At 42.9% G+C, this 26,531-nt stretch overlaps 1 protein-coding gene across 7 annotated transcripts in view; it reads left to right on the plus strand.

Annotated features, from left to right (window-relative positions):
* LOC127372152 (signal-induced proliferation-associated 1-like protein 2) overlaps positions 1 to 26,531 on the plus strand; it is an 83,758-nt gene that overhangs the window by 21,343 nt on the left and 35,884 nt on the right. For all 7 annotated transcript variants that reach the window (XM_051415598.1, XM_051415614.1, XM_051415632.1 and 4 more), the window contains exons 2-8: positions 8,832 to 10,632; positions 15,553 to 15,686; positions 17,072 to 17,260; positions 22,033 to 22,207; positions 22,429 to 22,532; positions 23,685 to 23,842; positions 24,430 to 25,006. In XM_051415598.1, the coding sequence (XP_051271558.1) occupies positions 9,102 to 10,632; positions 15,553 to 15,686; positions 17,072 to 17,260; positions 22,033 to 22,207; positions 22,429 to 22,532; positions 23,685 to 23,842; positions 24,430 to 25,006 (2,868 nt within the window). In that variant the 5' untranslated portion in view covers positions 8,832 to 9,101. The remainder of the gene's footprint in view (positions 1 to 8,831; positions 10,633 to 15,552; positions 15,687 to 17,071; positions 17,261 to 22,032; positions 22,208 to 22,428; positions 22,533 to 23,684; positions 23,843 to 24,429; positions 25,007 to 26,531) is intronic.

The following is a 26,531-nucleotide window of genomic DNA, read 5'->3' on the forward strand; positions in this document are numbered from 1 at the left end:
CCATTTGCAGTTTCTGTTGGGTAAATACTTGCTGTTCCCTGAACCAAGTGAAATGGAGTCAGATCACGGGTGACCCCTGTGCTTTTAGACATTCCAGATGGAGCTACTGCTAGCACGAAGCAGAGCAGACTCAGGGGTGCACTGGTGTAGGAAAACAGACTCATGTCCGTGTAAGCTCTCTCCATGATAAGACAACGGCTAGAAATAACCAACAGTCCAAACCACAAAGTCCACGGCAAAGCAAACAGCTATCTTTTGTTTAATTTTACACGTGAGAGCACAACTGTTGACAGATGAGGTGCGGCGAGATGGCTGTTGCAAGGTAGTGACCTCGGGTAAGCTCTGTAACCACAGGAGCAGATATCAGACGGTGCACCTCAGAACATAACTATATCTCTGGCCTCTTTTATTCCAGCTGTTGTCTGTGGAAAGCTGTTCAATTTTCCTGGGCCGTTATTGAAGTATTTAAGTCTTATTCTGGTATTAAGCACTTCCTTTTGCAGAGATTCCCGTCCAGTCTTCTCAATCTAGAAGTGAAACAGCTGAAAGGATTTTTACTTGAGTGTTATATACAGTAGATCAAAATGCAGAGTATAAAGTCTCTTTTGAAGTAGTGCTCATGCCAGAGGTTAGACTCCTGGATACACTGCAGTGCTTGTTTGACAGAGGCTATGTGCTCCATAAGTCTGTGCACCTGGGGCACTGACTGGGCATTAGTGAATGTGGGCATTTCCCACAGTGCATTGTGAGGCACGGTGCCTGGGGAATGATGAGACGATGAGGGTATATGTTTACTCTGTGCTGTCTGACCTTCTTTTTTATCTCTCCTACTGATTGTTCTTCTGCTGTTAGGTCAAACTCGGGTCTGTGTGCTTTGAGGTGTAAACAAAAAGCCTCTAATCGCCCCTCCGTTTTCAGACCCTCTCTCCTTACGTGAGCACACACTCATATATATATATATATATATATATATACACGCTCTTCTCGTTTAAGGTGCTTTCTGTATTCTCTCCTCTGATGCAGTCCTGCTCACCGTAATGTTGGTGTGAGCCCATCGGGCCTGGGTGTTGGGTGTTGGGTGTGGGCACTGGCAGGTAAATTGGGTCATGTCAGAATGGTCAGTGGCGATGACACAACACTGGGACATTGTAGCTGGAAGGGACAGAGTGCATGCAGACTGTCAAAGAGTGATGAGATTGCAGATGAGTTGTAAAACCTGGAGTGCAGAAATGTCATGTTCTCTCAGCAAAATAGCAGGTGTGCAACAAATATGATTGATCAAATGTGTGTAGGTCTAACACACATATAACTCTCAAATGAAAAGCACCTCCAAGTGGTTGATAAGGTCTGCATTTAGCTGTTTGCTTTAGGGCACATGTTTCTTGTTAATCTGTTGTTTATATTATTTCCAAACTAGGTAAATGGAAGGAATTTGACACCAAGATGAATTTGTTCCATGAATACACAAGGATCTACTAAGACTGCTGTTGTTACTAGTAACTAGTTAAAACTAGTAGAACACTGCTGGTCTTTGGCTGTACTTTTCATGTTTGCCAACATTATCACAAGAAGTACTGGCAATGTGCTGCAGTTAAGCATTTACAGAAACTTACACTTCTAATGCAATCAATGAATTAAACCTCATTAGGTTTACTCACTTGGAGTGTTTATTGCTTTTTAAACGTGACACATTGCCTTTTGAGCAGGATTAATTGGATAAGATTTTAAATGAAACGGGTCACTCGTTTTGGCACATCATAAAAGCAGCTGGCACACATTCCCCTTCTCATTTGTACCCATCCTCTGCTGTTAGAAAAGAGTAAGCCCTCCAGTCCGTCTCCTTCTTTGGTTTAAGGAACAAACATACTGTCTGCTTTTTGTTGTTGTGGAGCAGTACCAGGACCGGTTCTAAATCATCTTGTCCCTCCTGTAACATAAACTGTAAGTGTAAGCTGCCGCTGGAGCTTGTGCGTCTATTCATTTCAACTTTCACCATCCAGATTTCTGGCTTTGTGTCTCTGTGACCTCTCTGCAAAGTTCACCCTTTTGCGTGAAGGGACAGACCTCCAATCACACCCAGAGCTGTACTCAACAGCCTTTGAGGACATGCCAAATTTGATTTCAAATTGAGTATAGTGGATCTCATAATGATAGAAATAGAGTGATGTGAAGGAGAGGGTTGGATACAGGGGACAAATGGTGGAGGGATTCGACTGTCTGTTTAGTTACTGACAGTTCCTATATCCTCTCTAATGGATGATGCTGTCAAATTGCCATCCATCACTAATGAAGTATTAGTTTTAATTCTGTAACTTATTACTTACGCAACCTCACTTAACCTAAATAAATCTTAGCATCTGTCCTTGTTAAATTCAGGTGAATATTTTTAAAGGATATATAGGCTGGATTTGCTGTTAGTTTTCACATATCAGGCTCGATAAGGCAGCTGGCTGGAACTCATTTCATTGGTTTCCTTACCTCCCACTGAGGGTGTGACCCTCCATTCACACTAGCCATTAAAATCTCAGCATTACTCCCTGCAGGCAATATTGGCACATCGGGGTGTTCGGTTGGTGGTCTGACCACAATAACAGAGGGTGGAGTTAGATGATTGGGTTCTTACCGGCTCAGATATAGTGAGTTATCGCTGTATACAGGAAGGGGAGGGTTTGACCATTAATGGCAGGGCTTAGCATCAGTGCTAATTTGAGTGTCAGCTGGTGGGAGATTCCTCCCTGTTGTGAGGTTGAATTGTGGGAGCAGCAGATGAAAGAGGAAGAAGTTGAATGGTGCTTTTGGTTTTCTTTGCTCCGTACTTTCATAGCCTCAGTCGGAGTGAGCAGTGGTGCACACACACACGCACCCTCACACACAGTGTCCTTTCTGGTTATGGAGGCACTTGGGGAAGATGGTATGCCTGTTTTCCCAGGCCCCAGTAATGAACTCTCAAGGATAACATCGCCCAATTAATTGGTTCTGTGGTTTAATTGCACGGATCTCTTTGAGCAAGGTTTGGCAAAACTCCCATTCTTTTTTTCCCCCTTCCCGCTCCACCACTTTCACTTTCCTTCGTAACCCCACATTCTCCTTTGCTTTAACCCAGTTAAGGTAAAGAATCGCTCCATTGAAGCAGAAACAGAAATGTTTTCATCAGATTGGAGATGCCTGTGTCTGGTTGCAGTCATGCACCCTTCCATAAACCTCCTCCTTCTCTGACTGCAAGTGTGATGAATTTAATATCTATCCTGCCCAAAACCATCGTGTACACCCCTCCCATTCCCACCGCAAGGTTGGAACAGCTGCTCACAATAGAGGATTGAAAACCGAGCTCCCACGTTGTTTTAAATGAACTCCTCGGAGGGAGAAACACTAACACAGTGTGCAGCGCAAATTTGATCGTATTTGAGTGTGATGTGACATGGAATGTGATTCATTGTTTTTATTGTGAGTTTATTGAGGAATCAAGTGGCGAGCAGTGAAGCATAAGCAACGTGCCTTCAGGTTTGTTTGCTTTCCGCTTGGATTTTTTCCTTCCTCTGTGTTAATGATGAACACAGTGTGACACATCCAAATGTCTGACTGGCTGCAGCCTGTCAACATAAAGCAGTAGAAGGCAGGTAACAAGGAACTAAAATAAACGGGGGTTTGTGAATGCACTGAGAAGGACTTGTAAATTTGCTTCAAATAATAATGCTGCCTGACTCACTATATGATGAAGTCCATGAGCTGGAAAATTGGTGTAATCATCTTGGCCTCTAACCTACATTGCACCCTAATTTGGCTGCGGGAGGACAGGATGATTGCATCACAGCTCGGCCTCAGCTCTGGAGGTGGAGGCGTCTTGGGGAAAAGGCCAGCTACTACTTCCTGCTTGCTGAGAACAGAGGAGCATTAATATGGCTCAATTACACCAGGGTTTATTAAAGATAATTGTCCATAATCACAGGTCTGTGTCACCCCGGGGCTCAGCGTGCCCTTGCAGCTTGGTAGGAGCTAAATAAACATGTTTGACTTTGACCTGAGGTGCAATAGGCTGGACAATGTTGAGGATGCCACAGTTTAGATGAATGTAAAAAGTCAAGGAAGTGAAAAGCATGGCTTGAATACAATTACTTTATTTTAGGGCCATGTGCCTTTCTTTTACCTACAAGATGCTCTTGCTTCAGCTTTGTGAGTGCACTGAATAATATAATAACACACTGCTCTGTTATTATGATGTTCTGTAATCACGCAGAATGGGTGCACTGACAGCTAAATTGTGCTTGTGATGGCCAAACATATGCAAATGTTGATATTTTTATTCTATAATTGTGACTTCTAGGTGACATTTTGCAAATTAAACCAAAAGTATTAAACCTTTGCATCAGCAGCTCCTCGAGTTTGTGCTGCACAAGATATTTTGAAAGGTAACCTTAAGTCTAAGACATGTGACAAGTTTGGCTTTTTAGAAAATCACTGCAACCCAGAAATGGGTCTTGTTGCCAACAAATCAGGCATGCAAATGATTTGGCATTCCTCTTTTAAAAAAAATATTCTTAAGGGCTTATGAAATGGCCGGACCTTTTGAGCATACAGTATGGGCCTAATTTCCTGAAGTGCTGTCAGCTCCAAGTGGAGTGATCTTAATAATGTTGTGCACAAAGCAAAGTATTTCTCAATGTGCCAGACTACCCAGTTTGTCCTATACTGTAAACATTTGGATAATTCAGAGGACTGCAAGAGAGCTGCAAACAAAACAGACAAAACGATGGCCCACAGGTTTGTTCGGAGGGACTTCCTCTCCATGATCGCAGTGACAGTTGTGTAGGAGTCATAGAAATGACTAATGAGAAAGTCAGTCAGTCTAGTTAGTCTGTCAGAGTTGGCTGACATCATGCCGTGTGTCCTACTCCGGTGAAATGGCCCATCAGTGGTAGTAGACTATTAATCTCAAGATGGTGGACAGAACGTGTTCACTTTTCTGACAGCAAATTAATATCTGCCGGGCCTTTAATCAGGCCACAATGTCAGGATTATTTTAAGACCTGGTAGAAATGCTAGGCCACTCCTCTGTAGATGAAGCGAGATGAAAGACAGACTATCCAACATCAGAGACAGAAAATGAGTTCATTACTGTAATTAGGCCTGTCTTTCTCTCCCATCTCTCCTTCCCCCTGTTCACCAGGCCTTGTGTCTTAAACACCCATAATAGCGATGCATTACTCCAGTAATAAAGGGCTGTTAGTAAAGCAGACCGCCCACCCTCCATCTGCTACCTCCCTTGTACACACAGCCACAAAGGAAAGGACAGAAAACAGCCTCCTTCAGGTCACACAGAAGATGGATTCTGCTGACCAAGTAGCTTGTGGCACTCTCTATTGGCTGGGCCGTGCAGGGGGGGGATGGATGTGGAATGAGACATGGTACAACTGTGTTCATTAATCACTGTCGCAGGGAAAGTAGCTAATAGAAGGCAGGAAAGGGAAACACAGACCACCATGTTCTCTGGTTTATCCTGTTCTGCCCTCGACGTGAAATATAGGCCAGTTCACCCTTTCCTGACCCTGTGTAGAAGCACAAACAGGGAGAGGCTGGACAGTATTAAACAGACAAGTCTTTTTTTAACGAAGAATTCACTACAAGTGAGAAAGAAATTGGAGACAAAGCTAGGATGCTATAACAGCAATGAAAAGACTTCTTAATGCGAATTGATTTTAAACAATGTGATTTTTGCACTGATTTATTTATTTTTATTTTATTTTATATCTTTATGTTCAAGGCGGGAATGTTGTGGCGTTATTCCGCCTCGCCGTTCTGTGTAAAACGTACAAACTCGACTTTGTTCCGCCAGCAGCGTAGGAAGTAACAGAGCAACGTCTGTGTAAATTGCTGACACTGTTGTGTTACACCTTACACCTCTTTTGCTTCCAGAGCACCGGGATGCTATCTAAAACCACAAACTGGGGCAGCATTGTGCCGTTGTTGTTTGGTTCAGTGTAAAAAAGCAAAGCCGGCGTACTAACTGTTCTTCTTTACGGTGCTACTGCGTGATCCCTGTTTAAAAAGGGCTTGTGTTGACAGCATTACACTCCTCTATCTTTTTAAGCCGCTCAACACAGACTACTGTGAAAAGTCATTCATGCTGTTTTCTTGTCATGCATTTGAGATTACAGTATGTCAGTTTCTTTGTTCTTCCTTTTCTCAGTCATCCGTTAAAGCCTCTGTTGGAGTGTCACCATTGATAAAGCTGTTTGTACAGGTGGCACATTTTGCTGTCATTAGCTCTAATTGTTCAGTCAACGCGTGACATCTGGGTGTCGGTCAGCAGAGTGTCACCTCTGCTCCCTGTCATGTCTGGGAAAGAGACCTGAGATATATAGAGTGGAGAAATTTAAAATAATGGGCCAGCAGCAAAATGTAGAGTCATTTACATCTCACATGGTATCTTTGTGTTTGAAGCAGTGGATTCGGCAGAGGTCACCTTTCCTCTATTTTCTCTTTTTCTGTGAATTATGATTTATTTATTACACGTTACACTTACACATCTCAAACACTTCACTTCACACACACTTCACCCTTACATTGGTCGCTGCTTACACTAGCACAGTGGTGTACATGTGTATAATCCAAGCAATCTAGGAAATTAGATATAACATTTATGGGCATACCAAATTTTGAATGTTAGAATTCACTTTTGTAACTTAGAATTCATTGTTTTATTTAGAATAATAAAGTCAAAAGCTTCAGGCCCAAGTCTCCCACTTTGTCTTGTTCAGACACAGACGTTGTCTGTATTGAAAATGAGTGGCGTTGGCTTTGTTCATTACTCTGCAGCCCAGCAGATATTCCATTATTCATCATTCGCCAACTGTAACGGACAAACATATTTCCCAGAACAGTTCTTGTCGCTACATTATGCATCCACATGACACAACACAATGTCTTGCTGTGTGACTCTCAAAAGCCTTGTGTTAAATAGGGTGGTACTATAGTTTCTTGCTTGTGAATGAAGCTGTGTTCATAACAAGACCAGTCCATCATAGCAGAGAGAGGATTGGGGATAGGTTGGCAGTAGACTTAACCGAGAAGGTATCATTGTGAATCTAACACTACACATTTGGGTCATGCATGCATTTACCTGTATTTGGCCCCTGCAGAGAGTGCACACTTTATTATTATAGTTTCAGACTCATCCCCAGTGTATTTGGTCTAGTCTGACATGTAGCTAATCTTGATGTGGCCCACATTTTCCTCCCAAAATAGTTTGTCCTCCTCCTTAACAGCAAATGATAGAGAAATGTAAACAGTTGTCTGGAAACAGAAGCTATCATGTTAAAGGCCAGCGGATGGAGCTGAAGCAAAGCTTGGGACGCCCAGTCCAACTTCATCTATCATTTTCTCAGTGAAACCTTACAAAGAGAATAGCTTTAACAGGGCTTATCATCTTCACTGAAGCAAAAACTACGGATTCAGTGCCCTGTTTTCTGTGATGTTGAGGGTTTACTTGATAACTCATGGGGTTTTCACATGATTGCAGTACTAGGAGAAATGAGGCACAGCACCAGCCCCAAAGAACAAGAAAAAGCATTTAGGTCAATGTAGGGAGTCTCTACTGCGGCATGGTGTGGTGTGATCTTCCATGCAGAAGTCAGTGTTTGAGGAGGTGAATGCAGTGTAACACCTCAGTCACTTAACCCCACTGGACCTTCTACACGCCTAATAGCATGGGATGAGATCGATGAGAGAGGAACCTGCTTGTGTTGCCCACTTCCTCTTGGAGTTTTGCTTTCAGCATCAGTATACAGTACATTCTTTGTTTGTTAGTGTCTTTATTACATTGTCCATGTCAAATCGCTTTCCGCTGTTCAAGGAGGCTATATGACCAACCTGGCGCCTATTTAACAAAAGTCTACCCGAGGCTGATGTACAGGGACATTGCTTACGGATAAAAATGGAAACCATGTGAGTTTGCAGCGTGTGCGTATCTGACATCTCAAATACCCGAGAGGGAATGAAGCTGCTTTTCAAGGACAATGTTTTCACTCTCCTTCTCTCTCTGTCCTCAGATGTTCAGGTTAATGAATAAAACTGCTGATATCAGCCTTTTGTCTGTTTGTTATTTCCCCAGTCGAACAAAACTGAGCAAGTGGAAAGGGTAAAGTTGCAAACTTTCTCTTCTGAAGTTCTGTTAGCGGAGTGGACTACAACCTCATGTTTCAGGGAAATTGCTATTATTTCGTTTCTGTTTTTGGATATTTGTCTTATCCAACTTACCTCATCGGGTCCTCATTCATTTTTCTCCTAACCAACTACATCAGATAAAAAGGCAAAGTGGCATTGGTGTAGAATATGTGTGAAACTATCCCTCCTGTATAATTTGCAGGCCTGATGATGCTGCAAGCGCTTGGATCAGATATTGGTACATGTGAACATTTAGCTGAACATCTGCCTCTTGTTGCTGTAATTTGCTTCACCACCATCTGTTAGGCATTGGCTGGAAGCACCAACAAAGATATAGATCTATCTTGTTATAAACCCATAATAGCACCAGCTCTTCTCGAATACACTAATTAGCCGGATTTGGTGATATGCTCCACATTGTTCCAAAACTAATACAGCCCACCATACACCTTGGTGGGAGTGTATTACAAGATAACAGGGTACTACAGACAATTTAGGTCAGCAGTATGATCATTTTTATAGTTGAACTGAATGTGCCGTGTTTTGGGGTCATTTTGAGGAATACAAACTGCTTTTCGCTGTGTTTTAAATTAAAATGTCTCAGTTACAGTGTTCTAACCCACTTGCTGTGTGCTAACATGTTCTTCTGTGTTTTTGTTCCTGTGCCACAGATCCAACTCTTCCAGCTGTCGTTCTGCATTGGTGGCACGCTGTGAGAAAAGACTCCACTCCGCTGTGCCTCAGCGCTCCTCAGACACTTGTCCTTGACATCCAAATGCTGTGTGTCGATCGTCGTGCCAGCCGCCTTCTGTGAGTTATGACGACGGCTGCTTCGTTGACTCAGGAAAGAGGCTCCTCCTCCACTCACCACTGAGCAAATCACATGATGTAATGAAGAAGGGTCCTGAAAGTCTGCTCTTCAAGGAGTCTGCCAGCAGGATATGAGTATTTTGAGCCCTGTGACGGATAACAAATCAAACCTTGTGGGAATTGTGGGAGGCCCAGAAGAATACTCTAGAGCCATGCAGTCAGAGGAGCTATTCAACAGAAAACTCAAAGCCCTGAATGGTAGCATGGGACCACCAGTCTCCAACATGCAGGGGAAACCTGAAGGCGCTGGCAAAACAAATGGTACTCCAGCCATGCCTAAAATGGGCGTCAGAGCCAGGGTGACAGAATGGCCACCAAGGAAAGATGGATGGGATGGACGGCCTTCACCGAACTATCAGAGTGTGATACCGGTATTTCAGAATGGCCAGCAGGAACATACTGTGGAAATACTGGAGCAAGGCGAATCAGTCTGTCTGGAGGTAGACTACTCTGACAAATACACACTGAGTGACCTCCTCAGCCACTCCCCGCTGAAGGGTCTCCATCCTATCCGTCAACGCAGTAACAGTGATGTTACCATTAGTGACATTGACTCAGAGGACATAATGGACCAGAACGCTGTCAATCCAAACACTGGGGCCTCGCTGCACCGTGAATACGGCAGCACGTCCTCCATTGACCGCCAGGGCCTGAGTGGAGATGGCTTCTTTACCATGCTTAGGGGCTACAGAGTAGACACCCTGGACCACCGTAGCATACCACCTCTCGGTTTCCCTGAGTTGTTGCGCTGTGATGCCTCCCTCTCCCCTAGCCTGCAGACAGCAGCCCAGATCGCCAGGGGTGAGATAGTCCACATTCCAGGCTACGACTACATAGACAGCTCTATCCTCTACAGCCGGGAGCGGGAGAAGTCTTTCATGAGACGTCTGAAATCGGAACCATCTGAAACGTCTCTGTTCAGGAAACTGCGGACCATAAAGAGTGAGAGTGACGCCTTACGACTCTCAATAGAGGATGACCGGCGACCCCTCAGCTTCCAAAAATGCTTTGCGCACTATGACGTTCAGAGCGTTCTTTTCAACATCAGCGAGGCGGTGGCAAGCAGAGCTAACCTGAGCCAGAGGAAGAACACCACTACTGGGGCTTCAGCGGCCTCAGCTGGAATAGGGCCTGGAGCTGTTGGAGTGTCCGGAGCTGTGGGAGCCGGGGCCGGGGCCGGGGCCGGACCCGGAGCAGGGACAGATGGCGGAGCAGCAGGATGTAGCAGTGGAAATGCCCCCATGTTTGAGTCTCCACTAGGCAGCAGGGAGGACTTGAACCCCAAGGAGAACCTGGACGCTGACGAGGGGGATGGGAAGAGCAACAGCTTAGTGCTGACTTGTCCACACTTTCGCAACGAGATTGGTGGTGAAGGTGAGAGGAGGATCTCCCTCTCCAGAGCCAACAGTGCCAACTACAGTGGCGTGTCAGAGAGCTGCTCTTTTGAATCTTCTTTAAGTTCACACTGCACCAATGCAGGAGTCTCTGTACTAGAAGTGCCAAGAGAAAACCAGCCCATCCACAGGGAGAAGGTCAAACGATACATCATTGAGCACATCGACCTTGGCGCATACTACTACCACAAGTACTTCTATGGGAGAGGTAAGGAGTGTTCATAATGAGTGTGTGATTTTTGAGTTCAAAGAAATTGAAACACCATGATACAGGAGGATTTAACTGACTCAGTGTTGAGGATTACTAAACTTTCCAGGCCTAATCCATTTCCTTGAAACAAGACTATGCACAATGCCATGTGAGAGCAAGTTCCCAAATGGAACAGCCTCTGCGCATTGGGTCAGATATCTCAACGGCCCAGTTATTATTATAGGACCAGATGAAATAAGGGCCAGAACAATAGCAGGCTTGTGTAGGGTGCGAGGGTGTGTGTTTCACTTCCTCTGGAGAGGAGCGGTCATGTCCTCCTTGTGATATTGCCCTGAACCCCGCAGAGAAGCTGTGATTAGTCATGTGAGAAGAGAGAGGTGAGCGAGAGGGTGCGTTGCAGCTGTTCTCCACGACGGCCACAGGGGTGTGAGGACCCCTCCTATGAAACTTTTGGGTCAGCAAAACTATGCCAAGGTCCCAGGTCCCCTCATTAAAACACCTATGCGACTGACGCTGGAAATACCATGCCGACCCCGACCCATCACCGCGTTATACATATCTGTTTTTCTCACTGTCTATGCGTCTGTGTTCGCTTCTCTCAGCAGATTGAATTACCCATTCTTAAGCCTCACCAGAAAACAGCTGCTTCACCTTTCACACTCAGAGATCCCTGAGTATCTTTTTTTCTCAAAAAGATACTCTGTGTTAAAATATTGCTTCATGTCTCCAGTCAAGGTTAATCATTACAGATCTACTCTATTTACAGTACATTTGAATGTACCATTGAGTTTACTTTGATAATCATTTGCCATGACATATGCCCCACTTACTACTCATCCCAAAACTGGTGTAGTTTTATCTATTTAACCGCTTTCTGTGGCAACACAGGCCAGTGTATAATTGAAATGCCCTGTGTTGCTGTCAGTTTCGTTTTCATGTTATAAGATGCCTATTTCACAGTATGTGGCTGGAGCCTTTGCCCTTCTCTCATGAGGTGTTTTATCAGAGAGACAAGTCTGTCGTCACCTCTGCTTCACTACAAAAACACACACACACACACACATTCACACAAACATGACCGTGTGTCACCACTTTCGGGCAAGCTTTTATCAACCTGGGCTGAACATTGATCTTATTGATTGCCTAAAGCCCTCCTTCCCGTAGCAACAGGAGTGTTTCTCCCCAGGCTGCCCTAATGGACACAATGTTTCATCCACACCCACGGGCCAAGCCTTGTTACACACAGGTCATGGTTACATTGAGATGTACAATACAGTGGATGTAAACCAGGGGTTCTCAACTTTTTTCAATGTTGGGACTAGCACACTAGCAAAGAGTGGTCTTGCAGACCTATGGTGGGTGGGGGTGAGGGTGAGACTACTTTGAGTCTACTTTAATAGATCGTTTGAAGACATATAAAATATAATCTGCTTAGAATAACATTGTCTGTCAGATATAGAGTTTGCACTTCTTTCAAAAATCTAGAATCTATGAATATGAAAAGTGATAGTGTTTCTGATACCCAAACTTGGTCGATGCCGAGAACTGATACGCATACTTGCAGATACTGGAGGAATTATGTTAGTATTGGAACAACTCGAGCAAATGAATTGGACCCAAGATGTCTTCTACACTGAAAAGTCTATTGTCTATTAGTATATGTGCAATGGAGGCTTCAAGTTTTCACATCCCAATTGTGTAAATTGCAGACATTTAAAGGACTAGTGTGAAGGATTTAGTGGCATCTAGAGGCGAAGTTGCAGATTGCAACCATTTGAATACAGCGCAGCCTTCCAAGCGTGTAGGAGAAACTACAGTACCTATGAATATTATAGTATTTTTCTGCCAATAGAGCATCCGAAATGTTACACACAGAGAAACTTTCCCCTTCAGCAGGTGAATGTGAAAACAAAGACGGACGCATACATTGATGCTCAAACACAAAAGTGACACATCTGAGTGGAGAGGGATTTTAACAGACAAGTTTTATTCTGTCAAATTAACAAAATAAAGTTAAAAATAAGTTACTTAATTTCATACTTCTTCAAAAGTGGCTGATTCCTTTTATTAGCTCTGTGTTTTTGCAACTTTACATCTGTCATGATGAGGGAGAGTGACAGGAAGCCTGGTGTGGGCGAGCGAGAGGAAGCATGCATATACATTATTGATAGCGGGAGAGACGTGTGAAACTGAAGTTTATTAGATGTCATGTAAAATAACACTCACCACTCAATGAGAAGTTGGGCATATTCACAATTTATCTGTCAGAGCGTGAAATGATCTATATCAGTGACAGATGGAGAGTGTCTATTTTTTCTCAGTGTTCTCCAGTCTCTTTTGGGTGGATGGATGATTGGTTCTTGTCAGATCACATCTTTCTGGCCCAGTAGGCAACGCTGGTACCGGGTTGCAGCCCAGTCATTGAGAATCACTTATGCAAACCATGACTTTATATGGAGATATGTGACCTGAAATAAAGTTTGAGAGCCACAAATGTAAGTAAGGACTTGAAGTGTAGGACTTTTTAAAGACTTTAAAGGCATTTCTGCAGTGCGGAGTGACAGGAAGATGGAAAAGAGGCAGTATTTGACATGACAGTCAAAGTCATCCATTTTCAACCTTTGGCAAATTGTCAACACCAAGTGTTGAGTACCAGTGACATCTTATAAAAATGTGTTAACAAAAATCTTTCCTCTACAGTCAACACTGTCTCCCTCACTGTGCCGTCAGTACTCATATGCCTAGTGGCCTCATATGCATAGGCAAGCCTCCTTACCACCATTTGACCTTATGCCTCACAGAGCATTTACCCTCAGTCCACTGTCCCTGACAAGCCAAGCATTCCTCAGATGGTTAACCCCGAAATGCCTACAGACAGTCAATTTATTATTTATGCTGATACGTGCTTTGCCCCCAATGTTAATGCCGCAGTGACAAGTATCAGCGTATTCACATGGTATGCTCCACATGGCATAGATGCAACGTATAAATTTCTAGGGGAAATCTCTTTGCGAATGTCAGTGCTGAGTCCCTGCTGAGGTTTTTCTTTTGTTGTCTGCTGGATCCAGGTCTTTCTCCCCAGCTTTAGTCTGGATTAGGGAGTGTTTGCTCAAGGCACCGCTTATTGTGTGCAAAGCTCTGCTCCTGTCCACGTCCTAAACAGAGACACACACACACATATTCATGCATAACACACATACTCCAACCTTTAATAGACTAATAGTAAGTTTAGTTTTACAATGATACTATATCTTTAAGTACACAGCATTTTGAGTGTTTTATTTAAGAAGTTATAATGCATTTCAAATTGAATTATTCTTCTGTTAACACAAAAATAAGCCCTGGTTCTTATAAAGCTTAAAAATAACAAGACTAAAAGTCTAAAGCCTTGCTAGTGACTCCCCTAGTGTCCATTAAATTTTTAATTATACGCCACAATATAAAACTGGAAAAAACAAACCTCTATTCAACCTCTTAGGACCATTATTATGATCTGTGAATTTCATGGCAATCTGCCCATTAGATTATCATTATTTACTGCACAAATTAACATCATGACAAAAAAAGGAAACCTCACTGAGTGTCCACAAATGGGGAAAAAGATCTATCCTGATGAGAAAATCTAATGAGAATCTGCCCATTAGAGTTTGTCATGTTTGTGTACACTAATGAGTTGAGGGGGTTACCAAAAGCATTAGGAGACTTTGTCTGAGCGCTGTGAATATCCCCCAGGAAATATCCTAAAAATCTGACCGTCAGTATTTGAGATAAGGTTTCAAAGATCAAAGTGTTGGACAAGGGAAAAACATTTCCTGTAACACTGACGTAACTTTGTCCTGAAGTTTTTAACTGATTCATGTACTGACCAACAACATCAACACCAACATCCCCAGGCCCTGTTACTAAAATCCTGATTTCTAAATTATACAAATTTTAGGTTTTGACCAACAGCTCATATAAATAAGTCCATAAATTGCGTTGTCAATCCCAAAAATACCTAAAGCTGTTCTGCTTATGTTCCACTGAATGACACAAGTACTCTGAGCCTGGCCAGAGGGGACATCCTGGCCTAGTGGTTTAAGGCACATACCGTGTAACCTCTTTGTCCTGGGTTTAAATCTATCCCTCCCCTTATATTCCTCCACCCTGCACAGTCAAATATCAAATTAAATATGCCATGAAAACAAAAAGCAAAAATAAGTTTGAATGACGTATCCCTTCCTTCTAGCATGGTTTGTAAAGCCTAAGTTGGTTTCAGTGGCAGGAGCAGTCTATCTGTAGTGACGTGAGTCCAGATACAAAAAAACCCCCAAAAAATACTGTCCTCGGGTACTTCTGAGGGTCAGCATTATAAAGCAATGCGCTTGGTTGGATCATAAATTCATTGTTCCGGAATGAAGGTTGCAAAAGATTATTTTTATTTTCCAATCAGAATCCCCGTATAAAGTATCTGAATGATGCTGAACAGTCTGTAATAATACTTTGTTCTACATGTGTTTATATGATGAGAAGCACGATGCTGTGTGAAAGGATCTGGGTCAGTGATGGGTCAGAGTGGGTCAAACTTTCCAGCGTTATGTTTATATGTATTTATTTAGTTTTTAAATCCTGGTGCTGCCACTACAAGCTGGGTTCTAATCCAAAGTGAATCAATTTCAAATCTCCCCTGGACTCCTACTGTTTTCTGTAATCAGTATTATAGCTCCCCCACGAACAGTCCACAATGGATTTTTAATAAATATATGGACTCAATAATATAAATGAATATTCTGCTGAAGCAGTGATTTGATAAAGATGTGAACACGGTTATAGATTCTTATCATAAAACAATGCAGCAAACAATCTCCCAAGTTATTCAATTTAGCGATGTGATGCTTAATGTGCGTTTCTTTCTGATCTTTCTTGCTCGACCTCCAGAGCATCAAAACTATTTTGGGGTGGATGACAATCTTGGACCTGTGGCAGTCAGCGTCCGCAGGGAGAGGCTGGATGACGGAAAGGAGAAAGATGGAATGCAATTCAACTATCGTGTCACCTTCAGAACCAGTCAGGTAACTATAATACACCGATGTGCCCTTTTCCAGCTCTGCTTGTTGTCTATCAACGTCTAACTATTATGGATGCATGGTAGGAGGTACCTGCGTGATTTCTGTCACTCTTTTATTGAACTGACTACAACCTAGAACATGCTTTTAAAAGGTATTTCTCATATAGTGCATTCAGCAAGGCATGTTAAGGTGACTCAGTTCAGGGCTCACTCAAGCAGTACAGGAGCGCTGGAATGCTTCAGTACCCCTGAAAACAAGAGGAAGCTTCTCGCAGCTCTCCATTCCCAAATCTGCTCCTAGCACCCTAATGTGTCCAGTGACTCTGTGCCAGTTGTGACTCAGTTGGCCAGCCATGCGAACACTGATGCAAGTCTATCAGAGTTGGTGTGATAGCCCTGGCTCGCTCACACTCTCCCACACCAATGTGTGCACACATATGCACGCGCATGTACACAGAAGATGATTAATCCAAAAACTGAGATGCACACTCTTGCAGTCCCCGGTGGTACAGAACCTTCTCCTTGATTGATGCTGGGTGGTCTCATCCTCTGAATAATTCAGGTGCAACAGATGTGTCAGGCAGGGAAATGTCACTGATATCCAGTGCCATTCTTGGTTTAAAGCAGCACTCCCACGATAAAACAATGTATCTGGGTCATGGTAGCCCTGCAAGTAGCACGCAGAAAATGTTTTAACTCCCCAACCACTGGAGCGTCTATTTGCATGTACTGTACTCCTGTCATTTAGCCTCGGCGCTCTCTGCCTCTCTACCCCACTCTCACTCTCCCTTCCTCTCTGAGTCTATTAAGTAATCTGCTTTTCAGAAAGCCTCTCTGTCGGACAGACATTGACTGTTGACATTCATGTCCACAGGCTGTGCAGATGGAAATGGGATTTATAGGCGTAAATGTGTCTGTGATGTTCCAAACAACAACAAAAGGGTACAGAGTGGGTGTGCTGAAGCGGTTTGGGTTAACATTTACTGGCACATTAATGATCTTAATAGTAAAATACCTCTTAACATCTAGTGCTCAGTTAGCCTGTCTTAATTATTTAGAACGTGGGTTCCTAATGCCTTCCAGTGGAGCTGTAATGGAGCCACTGCTCTTAATAATAAGGTATAACATAAAGAGATATTAGGACTGACTTACGCAGCAGCTAGCACATAAGCCTAGTTTTAATTTCCAACATTTTGAAATAAAATATAATGACTCAAGAAAAGTGTGGGCAATGACATCCAAATGAATAAATCCCTGATTTACAGACATATTGACCTATATGGAAATTGTGCTCACACAGACCTAACCATAACACATTGTACAAGGAGACACCCAAACCACGAAACATGACAGACTGCATGAAACTTCACCATCTGTCTTTTCTGTCAGCTGACCACACTCCGTGGAGCCATCCTAGAGGATGCCATTCCATCCACTGCAAGACACGGGACGGCCCGCGGCCTGCCGCTGAAAGAAGTCCTCGAATACGTCATCCCTGAGCTTAATATCCAGTGTCTGAGACTGGCCCTCAACTCTCCCAAGGTCCCAGAGCAGCTACTCAAGCTGGACGAGCAGGGGGTGAGTACATCGAGATGTCCTCAATGTTTTGAGTGCCACCACAGACATCTGCTGATGATGATTAAGAAGCACTGGAGCAATCTGTCGTTAAGTGCCTTGATCAGGGACATTTGTTGATAGGGAACCGCAGTTAATAAATGAACAGTGCAACATTTTGCATCATTCTTTCTACAAAAGCCATAGCGTAAAAAATGCCAATTAGTGGATTTATGGGATGTTATGTGCAGGGCCATTACTTGTCCCGATTCAGTGACTTACTAAGGTCTTGTAATCACTATGAGGTTGTCAGAAAACCAGCAGACTCCAGGAAGTCTCCTGACGAAAAATGGTCCCGCACGTAAAGCCTACATTTTTGTTATTGCACATCAGTTTTTGTAGGGATTAAACAAACAAGATAAAAGTATGTTTATTAGTGAACCTTAGTGGTGTTGGATGGTGGATTTTGTTACTTTCTAGCTGTTTCCACCTGTTTCCAGTCTTTATGCTAAGCTAAGCGACCCTAACTGGCTGTTACAGTAGCTCTAACTCTTGGCAAGTAAGCATTTTTACAGACATGGTAAAGCCATAGCCCATTCACTCTCCTCCACACAGATGTTCCCATTGTTCCATTTTAACACCCTCATTTCCACCTATCAATATTCTGAATGATGTTTTAATATTGTGATATAGATTTTGTATTTAAGATATATCTGTCTCTGCTCTGACATTTGCGTCAGCTATAGAAGGAAACAGGGGAGGGATTAACTTCAAATAGCAGTAACCCTTGTCCCATATATGGGTTGCTTATTATAGATGAACACAGGCTCCCGGGTGGAAGCATAAGACAGCCAATATCACACTTAAATAGAATCAATATGAATCCTGCACTCTCTGTAGCCGGCATCGACTGCTTTGACACACATTTTCTGCGATAGAACTCTCAGACACGAGCTAAAGTAACTCACTTTTGACAACTTACTTAGCTGAGAGCAGGTGATTTGGTATTCTGCCTGGATGGCGGAGGATGTCATCTTGCATTATCTCTGTTTGAATAAAATGGCTATTTGTGATATGGGCTCTCTGTATTCACAGGTGTCAGAGATGGATTCATTGTGTGATCTTAAGGCCTTTATTTTCTCATCTAATAAAACTGCAAGATGGAAAGGAGAATGGGGGATTAGTTAGTGCTGTATTGCTTATCTTACCATCCCAGAATTGGCTGCTTATTAGTGTAATTACATTCATTAGTGTGGGCCCATCCTTCCAACTGACAGGGGAAAGGCTTGTATAATAGAAAGTGTCAGCCATGTCCCTCTTGTATATTAAGATTGTGCTACACACATAAACAAGAGCAGTGTAGTGTCCTCTCTAAATCAAGTTAAATGAGCTTAAGATGATGACGGACTTTGTGTATCCAATTATCGCAAACTAACTTTATAAGTAAGTGCTCTAGAATTTTTTTCCTGCCCGATCTCAAGGAGCTGATATGAGTTTGTTCACCTGCCATACAACTCCCCATGCCTTCGGTATGAGAGACTGTCTGCAGATACAGACTTTGATATAAGACCGAAACTGACACACAGGAGGAAAAAAAAGCAATAAAGTAATCTAAGAAACTACTTTCAGAGGAGGAGAGCCCAGGCTAAGTGGGGCTTAAAGCTCTTCCAACTGGCACTCCTCCTCATAGACCTCAAACCAAACGCCCAGTGGAGGCCAGTTTTTTTTATATTTGGACATCATTATTTTTGTACACTCTGTTTGAATCATTAATGTTATGCTTGCCGTGCAAATGTGTAATAGTCAAGCACCCCGTAATCTTCTTTTTAACCAAGCTGGACTTTCACCGCCCCTCTAATGTGTTTATGCGAGGGAGCTAATATTGGACAGGAAGAGCTGCAACTCAGAAATAGAGTGGTCTGCCAGGCCTGTTTTTGTTTGTTTGAGTGCATAATTTTCTTCCACCGCATATAGAAAGCTTTATTTGAGGAATTTATTTGTGTGTAGGCCCGCTGCTGAGGAGATGTCCCCTGTTTTTGTGCCGGAGTGTGTGTGTATGTATGCGTGTGAAAAGGCTTCTTTTTTTTTCTGTGAACAGAAAGCATGCCTGGTGAGTGAGAGTATCCTGGAGCAAGATAGCCTTCATAATATTCTCATGATCAGTTCTGCAGAAAGAATATCCCTGAAAGCAGTGTTGTAGACTTCGCTGTAATGGCCCTGGATGTAAGAAGAGAACAGAGCATATGTGAATGTATTTTAGATCACACTGTAGATCACAGTGAACTGACTGTGTGCAGATGGGCTGGGAAAGGCATTAGGCAGTTGTGATGTGATTTTAGGTGATAGAAATCGCAAATTTTCTAAGAGCACCATCGCTGTAAAATGTGTATCTGTTGTTTCCATCTTAAGACAAAAATCTGTAAAATGACTGAATTATTGTTTAATAGAAATACTTATCAGCTCTATTGGTTTCTGAATTAAAAATGTAATTTCAAGCTTTAATTTATAATTTGCGATAATAAAAGCAGGGATCTGAACAAGATAAGGGCTAGCCTGCAGGTGTCTGCTTGGCTGCATGGAAAATGTAACTACACATAATAGTGTTTGCTGATAGTAGAGACAACATCAAAGAGGTCAGAGAAAGGCCACTAATCTTTCCCTCTAATGCTGAAAAAAATTACCGTCTTCCTACCTAGAAAACCATTTTTACTTCAGTGCTCTGTATCATGAACAAAGAATAAAAGCACAACGATGCCTAATTGCCAACATTGCCAATCAAGTTTTGTAGCAGTCTTGTCAACAGGTAAAGCCTTTGCAGGACCATAAATCACCCCTGATGCCCACAGCGACAGCTCAACTCTGAAGTATAATTCAGGCTTAAGTGAGATTTGTTCCACAAGTTCAAGAGAGTAATCTACCACCTACTGAGGCTGTTGTTGCAGTGCCAAAAAAAAAAAAAAAAATCACCTTTCCCTTATGTATATCAATTCTCTTCCATGATATGGAAACTTGCTGAATTAATTAACTTTCTGTAAATTCTATAGTGACCAGATTTGTTTCTCCCACATCCACTTTTAAGGCACTGTTGCTGTGGAACTTGAACACTTCTCCCCCAAAACAGCAATAGATGTTTGTGTAATGGTGCATGATGATTGTAGCCAGGTTTGGCAGCCTTATTTTGGAGTTTTGCTGCATCGGGACACTGCAGTGCAGACAGATGTCACAGTGTTGTGTTAGGACACTGCTGTATCCCTCAGGTGCGTCTCAGAGCTCTCCAAGGGGAACATTGTCCTCATTTCTCTCTCTGCTCATTAAGTATCTTTCCATCTTTGCATTTTTTTAAGGGTTTTTTTGTTGAAGAGAATGGGAGAACGGTTCTTAGCACCCTCCAGCTCCAGACAGACATTTATATATAAAGAGAGTCAAAATTACTGCTTTCCAGCAACTTAGCAAGTGGAATATTGTAGCTAATCACAGATCCCTTAAATGGGATATAGCCTTTTTTAGCTGATGCCACCAAATAGCACATCAAAGGTGGTTACACAATGAGCGTCACCTCAGGAGCATTACTCATCTGTATATGTGTTATGTGTCCTGATGTGTTTGCACTTTTCAGGCAGCACTAAATTTGCACCAAAGGGGCCACCAAATGTGATTGTCCTTGCCATCAGCCAGTCTGTTAAGAGGAGCAGGAGGTTAAGTGAGCCCCTATAATGCGGGATAAAAAATAGAAGACCACATCATTGCACATCATGCCATTTCCACTGGGCTTGATGGTATAATAGCTTTCCGTCACTGCAGGAGCTTTAGTGCAGAGCAGACTGCCTGATAGAGGAAGTCATCATGGCAACAGTGTCATGAGCACACCAGGAACTGATAACCTGTAACGGAGGAAAAAGACAATTCCAATTTGTTTCACTATATAGATCAATTCACGGCTCTCACATTTTGAGAAACCCTTTTGTCTTGCAGTATTGTGCAACAGGTGCCAAAAGCAGGAGGCTATTTTTCTGCTCCCCCCCTTTGACTCTCTTTCTTGGCCAGCACCAGGGAGCTGTAAGCCATGAAAGATTCATGATGTTGGAGATGGCTCTCTCTCTCACCTTGCAAGAATAATCATTCCTGATGTTTTATTTCTTCCTGTCTCTTCCTGAGACAAGTTCATATCAGACCTGCCATATCTGAATAATAGCAATGCTTGCATTGAAAACCTGTGAGATTTGTCTGCCTTGTCTATGTCTATGAATACTCCCTTTTTTCGAATAAGACATTTATCTTTATTGAGGGGCTCTTTGTTGAGCATTGACTGAATTAAGAATATTATTAGTGGGGTGTGGAGATCAATGCTGTCGCCATTCAGTGCCTGCTAGCGCTACAGTGAGGACTTAAGCAAACAAAAGCATTGCTTAACAAAGTGTTTTTCAGAAAAGATTAAAATACTGTTGCTGGCAGCTTATAGTGTTTTCTGCCATAAACCAAAGCTATCCTGCAATATGTCTGTAATTCACTCCCTCGTTGCTCCACAGCTGCTCTTAAGTAGCAGCTATTAGCTTGCCTTGATTTATGCTCTGCTCAGAGCTCCTGAGAGTTCACAGCCTGGCTTCACAAAAGGGGATTTTAGCTCTCTCCTAGAAGGGTTCTGAAGGCCTTCACATTAGCTGTGACATGATGGAAAGTGGGCACTTGCATGCTCTGAGTGCATAATGTACAGTATGCACCAGTGGGGTGTGTGATACATATCAGGGACAGGAAATGATACTTACTCTCTGAGTGTCTGTGTATGTTCTTCATTCCAGCTAAGCTTCCAGCACAAGGTGGGAGTGCTTTACTGTAAGGCGGGCCAGAGTACAGAAGAAGAGATGTACAATAACGAGAGTGGTGGGCCGGCACTGGAGGAGTTCTTGGATTTGCTCGGCCAGAGGGTGCGCCTCAAAGGCTTCACCAAGTACAGAGCTCAGCTGGATAACAAGAGTAAGATAAAACACACTACACACACATCAATCTGAACATTCACAAAGTGCTAGCCCACACACCAATCCTGCTGAGTGCAGATGCTTTTCTCTGTTTTATTTAGCTATTTTTGGTTAAGTTTATATATCTTTAATCTGTTCTATTACATCATCAGTTTATCTAACACAATGGCCTTTTTTAAATGAGGCTGGAGACCCTGACTGCGCTGTCTTGTGTTACAGCGGACTCCACAGGCACACATTCTCTCTACACCACTTATAAGGACTATGAGCTGATGTTTCACGTGTCCACCATGCTCCCCTACACACCCAACAACAGACAGCAGGTCAGTAAACCTCTCACTCTGTCCCTTCCAGTGGACCATCACGTTTGCCTTACTGTGTGGGTGAGCCGGTGTCTAATGGTGCTAATGGTAGTCCCTGAGCAGCTTCCTTTTAGAATGTCTTCAATCCTCCCCTCCTTCCCATCTCCCCCAGAGGCTCATTTTGCCACGGTAATGACCTATCAGTTGAAAGCATGAGCATTGCCATAGCAACGGTACCCCATAGTAGGATTTTAATCAATGCATCCCCAGGGGCTGGACCTGACGTGGTTTTAGATGGGCCTCTGTGTCTGTCTGCGCTAACAAGTGGAATTAAGTGGATGTAGCGGTAGACTGGAGAGCGATGGCCCAATAAAGTCGCAATTACAGAAGTTCACCAATTTACTCTCTGCACTCTGGAAGTACTTTTTCAGCCCATAATAAAACCTGTGGATACAACCCTGTAGATATATTAACAGTGAAGACACTGAAGGAGGTGGTAAGTGAGTGAGGGACAGCATCTACAGTGAAACACTGCAGAGACCTGATTGGCAGGATTTTGGCAGGGGTTCTTTCTCTTTTCTTTTCTCCTCCTCCAATTGTATTTCATGGAGTGGGATACTTCAATTTAATCCCCGCTGGTAATCTTCCAGCAAGCCCAAACAGAGCTTGCCCCACTCATCTCTTCATCCTTTCCAATTCACCTCTGCACCCTCTAATCCTGCTTGTTTCGAGGTCTTGCTGACCCTCACTGACAACTTTATAGCAGCCAGAGAATGAGGTTAACTATCCACACAATCCAACAATACAAGCAGTATAAATTGGGTTTTGGGGGATATGTCTGCGTCACCCAAAAAATCCTAAATTGTGTTAGTGGAATACAAAAAGCTCTTTATCTTGATTTCAGAATCAAAACATGAAACCGTATCAGTAACTTATTCTGCAAACTGTGTTTAAAGCTCTGTAAATAGTTTGCTGTTCTGCTTATGGTGCTGCTACAGACATTACATGCAATTTGTCACACATTGAAATGTTATAGGGATTTCCTTGTCCACTCACATGCTTTCTAACCAGAGATAATTAACCTGAACCTAAATGGGTCCTCTTATTCTATATTTACCCATTATGTGATGCATTTTCTGCTTGTATGTGACCATTTCTCCCTTTTTTTGATAGTTATTAAGGAAGAGGCACATCGGCAATGATATCGTCACCATAGTATTCCAGGAGCCTGGGGCCCTTCCTTTCACTCCAAAAAGCATCCGCTCCCATTTCCAACATGTGTTTGTCATCGTCAAAGTCCACAACCCCTGCACTGATAACGTATGCTACAGGTAAATAGAAAAAGCATGCACTGCGCCTGCAAGGCCTTCTCAAAGCTATTTCACTCCTTACCATGGGATAAGAAGAAAACTAATATCCTCAAGACAATTTAGGGGGATGTGTTTATCTTTTGATGTGCTTTGCATAAATGTCTTCAAGCCAAATGGCTCTACATGAACTTTTAAGAGCACTTAATTTGAAAGAATAATAATAATAGCCTGCTGAGTGCTTTCTGTGGTTTCTGTCATGACTTCATAGTAATGTGCGGGAATCACAAGGCTCTTTTGATCTGTTCAGTGATGATACAGTTATTATCTTCAGAGACACCTTGAAATTATGACTTACGACTCTCTCCTTGAGTGTTTCTGAAGTCAAGATGACTCTTGTTAATAACATAGCATTTGTTGAACAGAGCAAGATAAGTCTGATCTCCTCTCAGTCTTCCCACCGAAAAATAATTTCCCTGAAAGCCATATAATTTTAGCACTCTTCAAATAGTTGCTCATTATACATAGAGTTCAATACTCCTTCACTTCTCTTAGTCTCTCCTAATTGTCAGCACTACATTTGATTCATTGATTTCCATCCTGTTTTCCAGCGTGGCCGTGTCCAGATCTAAAGACGTGCCTCCGTTCGGCCCCCCTATTCCCAAGTCTGTAACTTTCCCAAAGTCTGCAGTTTTCAGGGACTTCCTTCTCGCCAAGGTCATCAACGGAGAAAATGCCGCACACAAATCAGAGAAGTTCCGAGCCATGGCGACTCGTACTCGGCAGGAATACCTGAAGGACCTGGCTGAGAACTTTGTTAGCACAGCTACTATTGACAATGCTGTCAAATTCAGCTTCATCACCCTCGGAGCCAAGAAGAAGGAGAAGGTGAAACCAAGGAAGGATGCACATCTGTTCAGCGTGGGGGCCATCACCTGGAGCGTCTGTGCTCGGGACTTTGGCCAGTCGATGGACGTGGACTGCTTGCTTGGCATTTCCAACGAGTTTATTGTGCTCATCGAGGAGGAATCAAAAAATGTGGTCTTCAACTGCTCGTGTCGTGACGTCATTGGCTGGACCTCAGGGATCATGAGCATTAAGATCTTCTATGAGCGCGGGGAGTGTATCATGCTGTCTGCCCACGACAACTGCGGAGAAGACATCAGGGAGATGGTGCAAAGGCTAGAGGTAAGATCCTTAAAGACTCAACTCTGATAATCTCAAATCATCTTAAAGGTCTTTAATATCTGCTGGATTAGACCATGGAGGGGGTTAGCTGAGCCTTAGTTTGTATGTCCATGTCTTCTGTATCAGTCTCAAATCATACCATACAAAGAGATTTCACAGAAGAAAGGTTAATCAGTTTTTAAAACATTGCAACCACCTCACAGAGGGAGTAATTTGTTATCCGTTTGATTTCTCTGTGGCTAATTGAGAGTTTGATCCTAATCTGGCATTCAGTTTATTTTTGATATAATGTTGTGTCAAAAACTGTTTTAATGGATTGGCCATGGTGCCGCCCAGGTTGGCACTAATACACAAACATGCACAACATTTTTTTAAATGTTAGCATCAAAATTAGAATCCTTTGCCTTGGCGAGAGACCGCTTCATCATTTAAATTTGTATGCATATAGAAAAGAATCTAGGCCATAGCTCCCTATACAGGCTGCATTCACCTTCAGCTGTATCTCAGTTTTGTCTCTCTGGAAAGAGAACATTTGCGTTGGTCTTCTCTTTGCTCTACATTGCTGGGGCAAAGCAATTGCTGGATTGATGGTCCAATTTAAAAGCCAAACATTTTGGTTGCGTGGTACTTTACTGTTTTAGGCCTTTAGCTCTGCTGGCCATTATCATAGACCCCCGTGTCCAACTTTTTTGTATGTGAGAGGCGTTGTCTTAGAACCAGCACTGGTAGTCTGTAGCATGATTGTCACATTTCCTTGCTGTTGGAGTTTTGTTGTCAAATGATTAAATTGCTTTTTCCTAGCTTACGAAAACCAGTATCTAACAATGTTTTGAAAAGGAGTTCACCAGTATATCCTGCCTAAAAAGTGACCTATAAGTAACTCCAATAAAACATGGAGTGGTAGTCTGTCATCAAAATTGCCCTGTAAATCTATTATGACTGTATTTCACACATAAGCTGCACGGCATATGAGGGAAAATGGCTGCTTTTACTTTAAATGGTGCAGTGAGGCATTTTACTTAGGGATAGTTGTGGTCTCTCTGTGGTGAAACAATGCATTCTGCAAATATTGCTCTTGCCATTGTAGCTTTACTGCTTACCACAAACCTTGTTATTTTATTTTCATCATTATGTCAGCAAAACGGTTGCTTGTTTAACCTATATCTATCCTGTCAAGTCTCATGTGTTGCAACTCCACACTGAGCTTCCAGTCTTTTCTTTCCTTGTGTTTCTTTTACTGTCTTTCTCTTCACATTGTAAGGATGTAGCTTACAGAATCAACCCAACACTCCTTACTCCCCCGTCCTCTATCTACCTGGTCCCCTTTGGGTTGTACATCAACAGGAGTGTCACTTGAATGTGAAACTGTAAGTTGTGAAGCCAATAGAGAGGATTATGGACCTCCTGTTGTTAGCTTTCTTTGGCTCATCACACGGAACGAGCAGACGTGTACAGTGGTTATTTAGGTAGAGATGTTGTGTAGATGTTCTCCTGCTCTTTTAAAAAACAAAACCAAGCCGGAGCC

The sequence above is a fragment of the Dicentrarchus labrax genome, unplaced genomic scaffold (genome assembly GCF_905237075.1).
Source record: "Dicentrarchus labrax unplaced genomic scaffold, dlabrax2021, whole genome shotgun sequence".
NCBI lineage: Eukaryota > Metazoa > Chordata > Actinopteri > Moronidae > Dicentrarchus > Dicentrarchus labrax.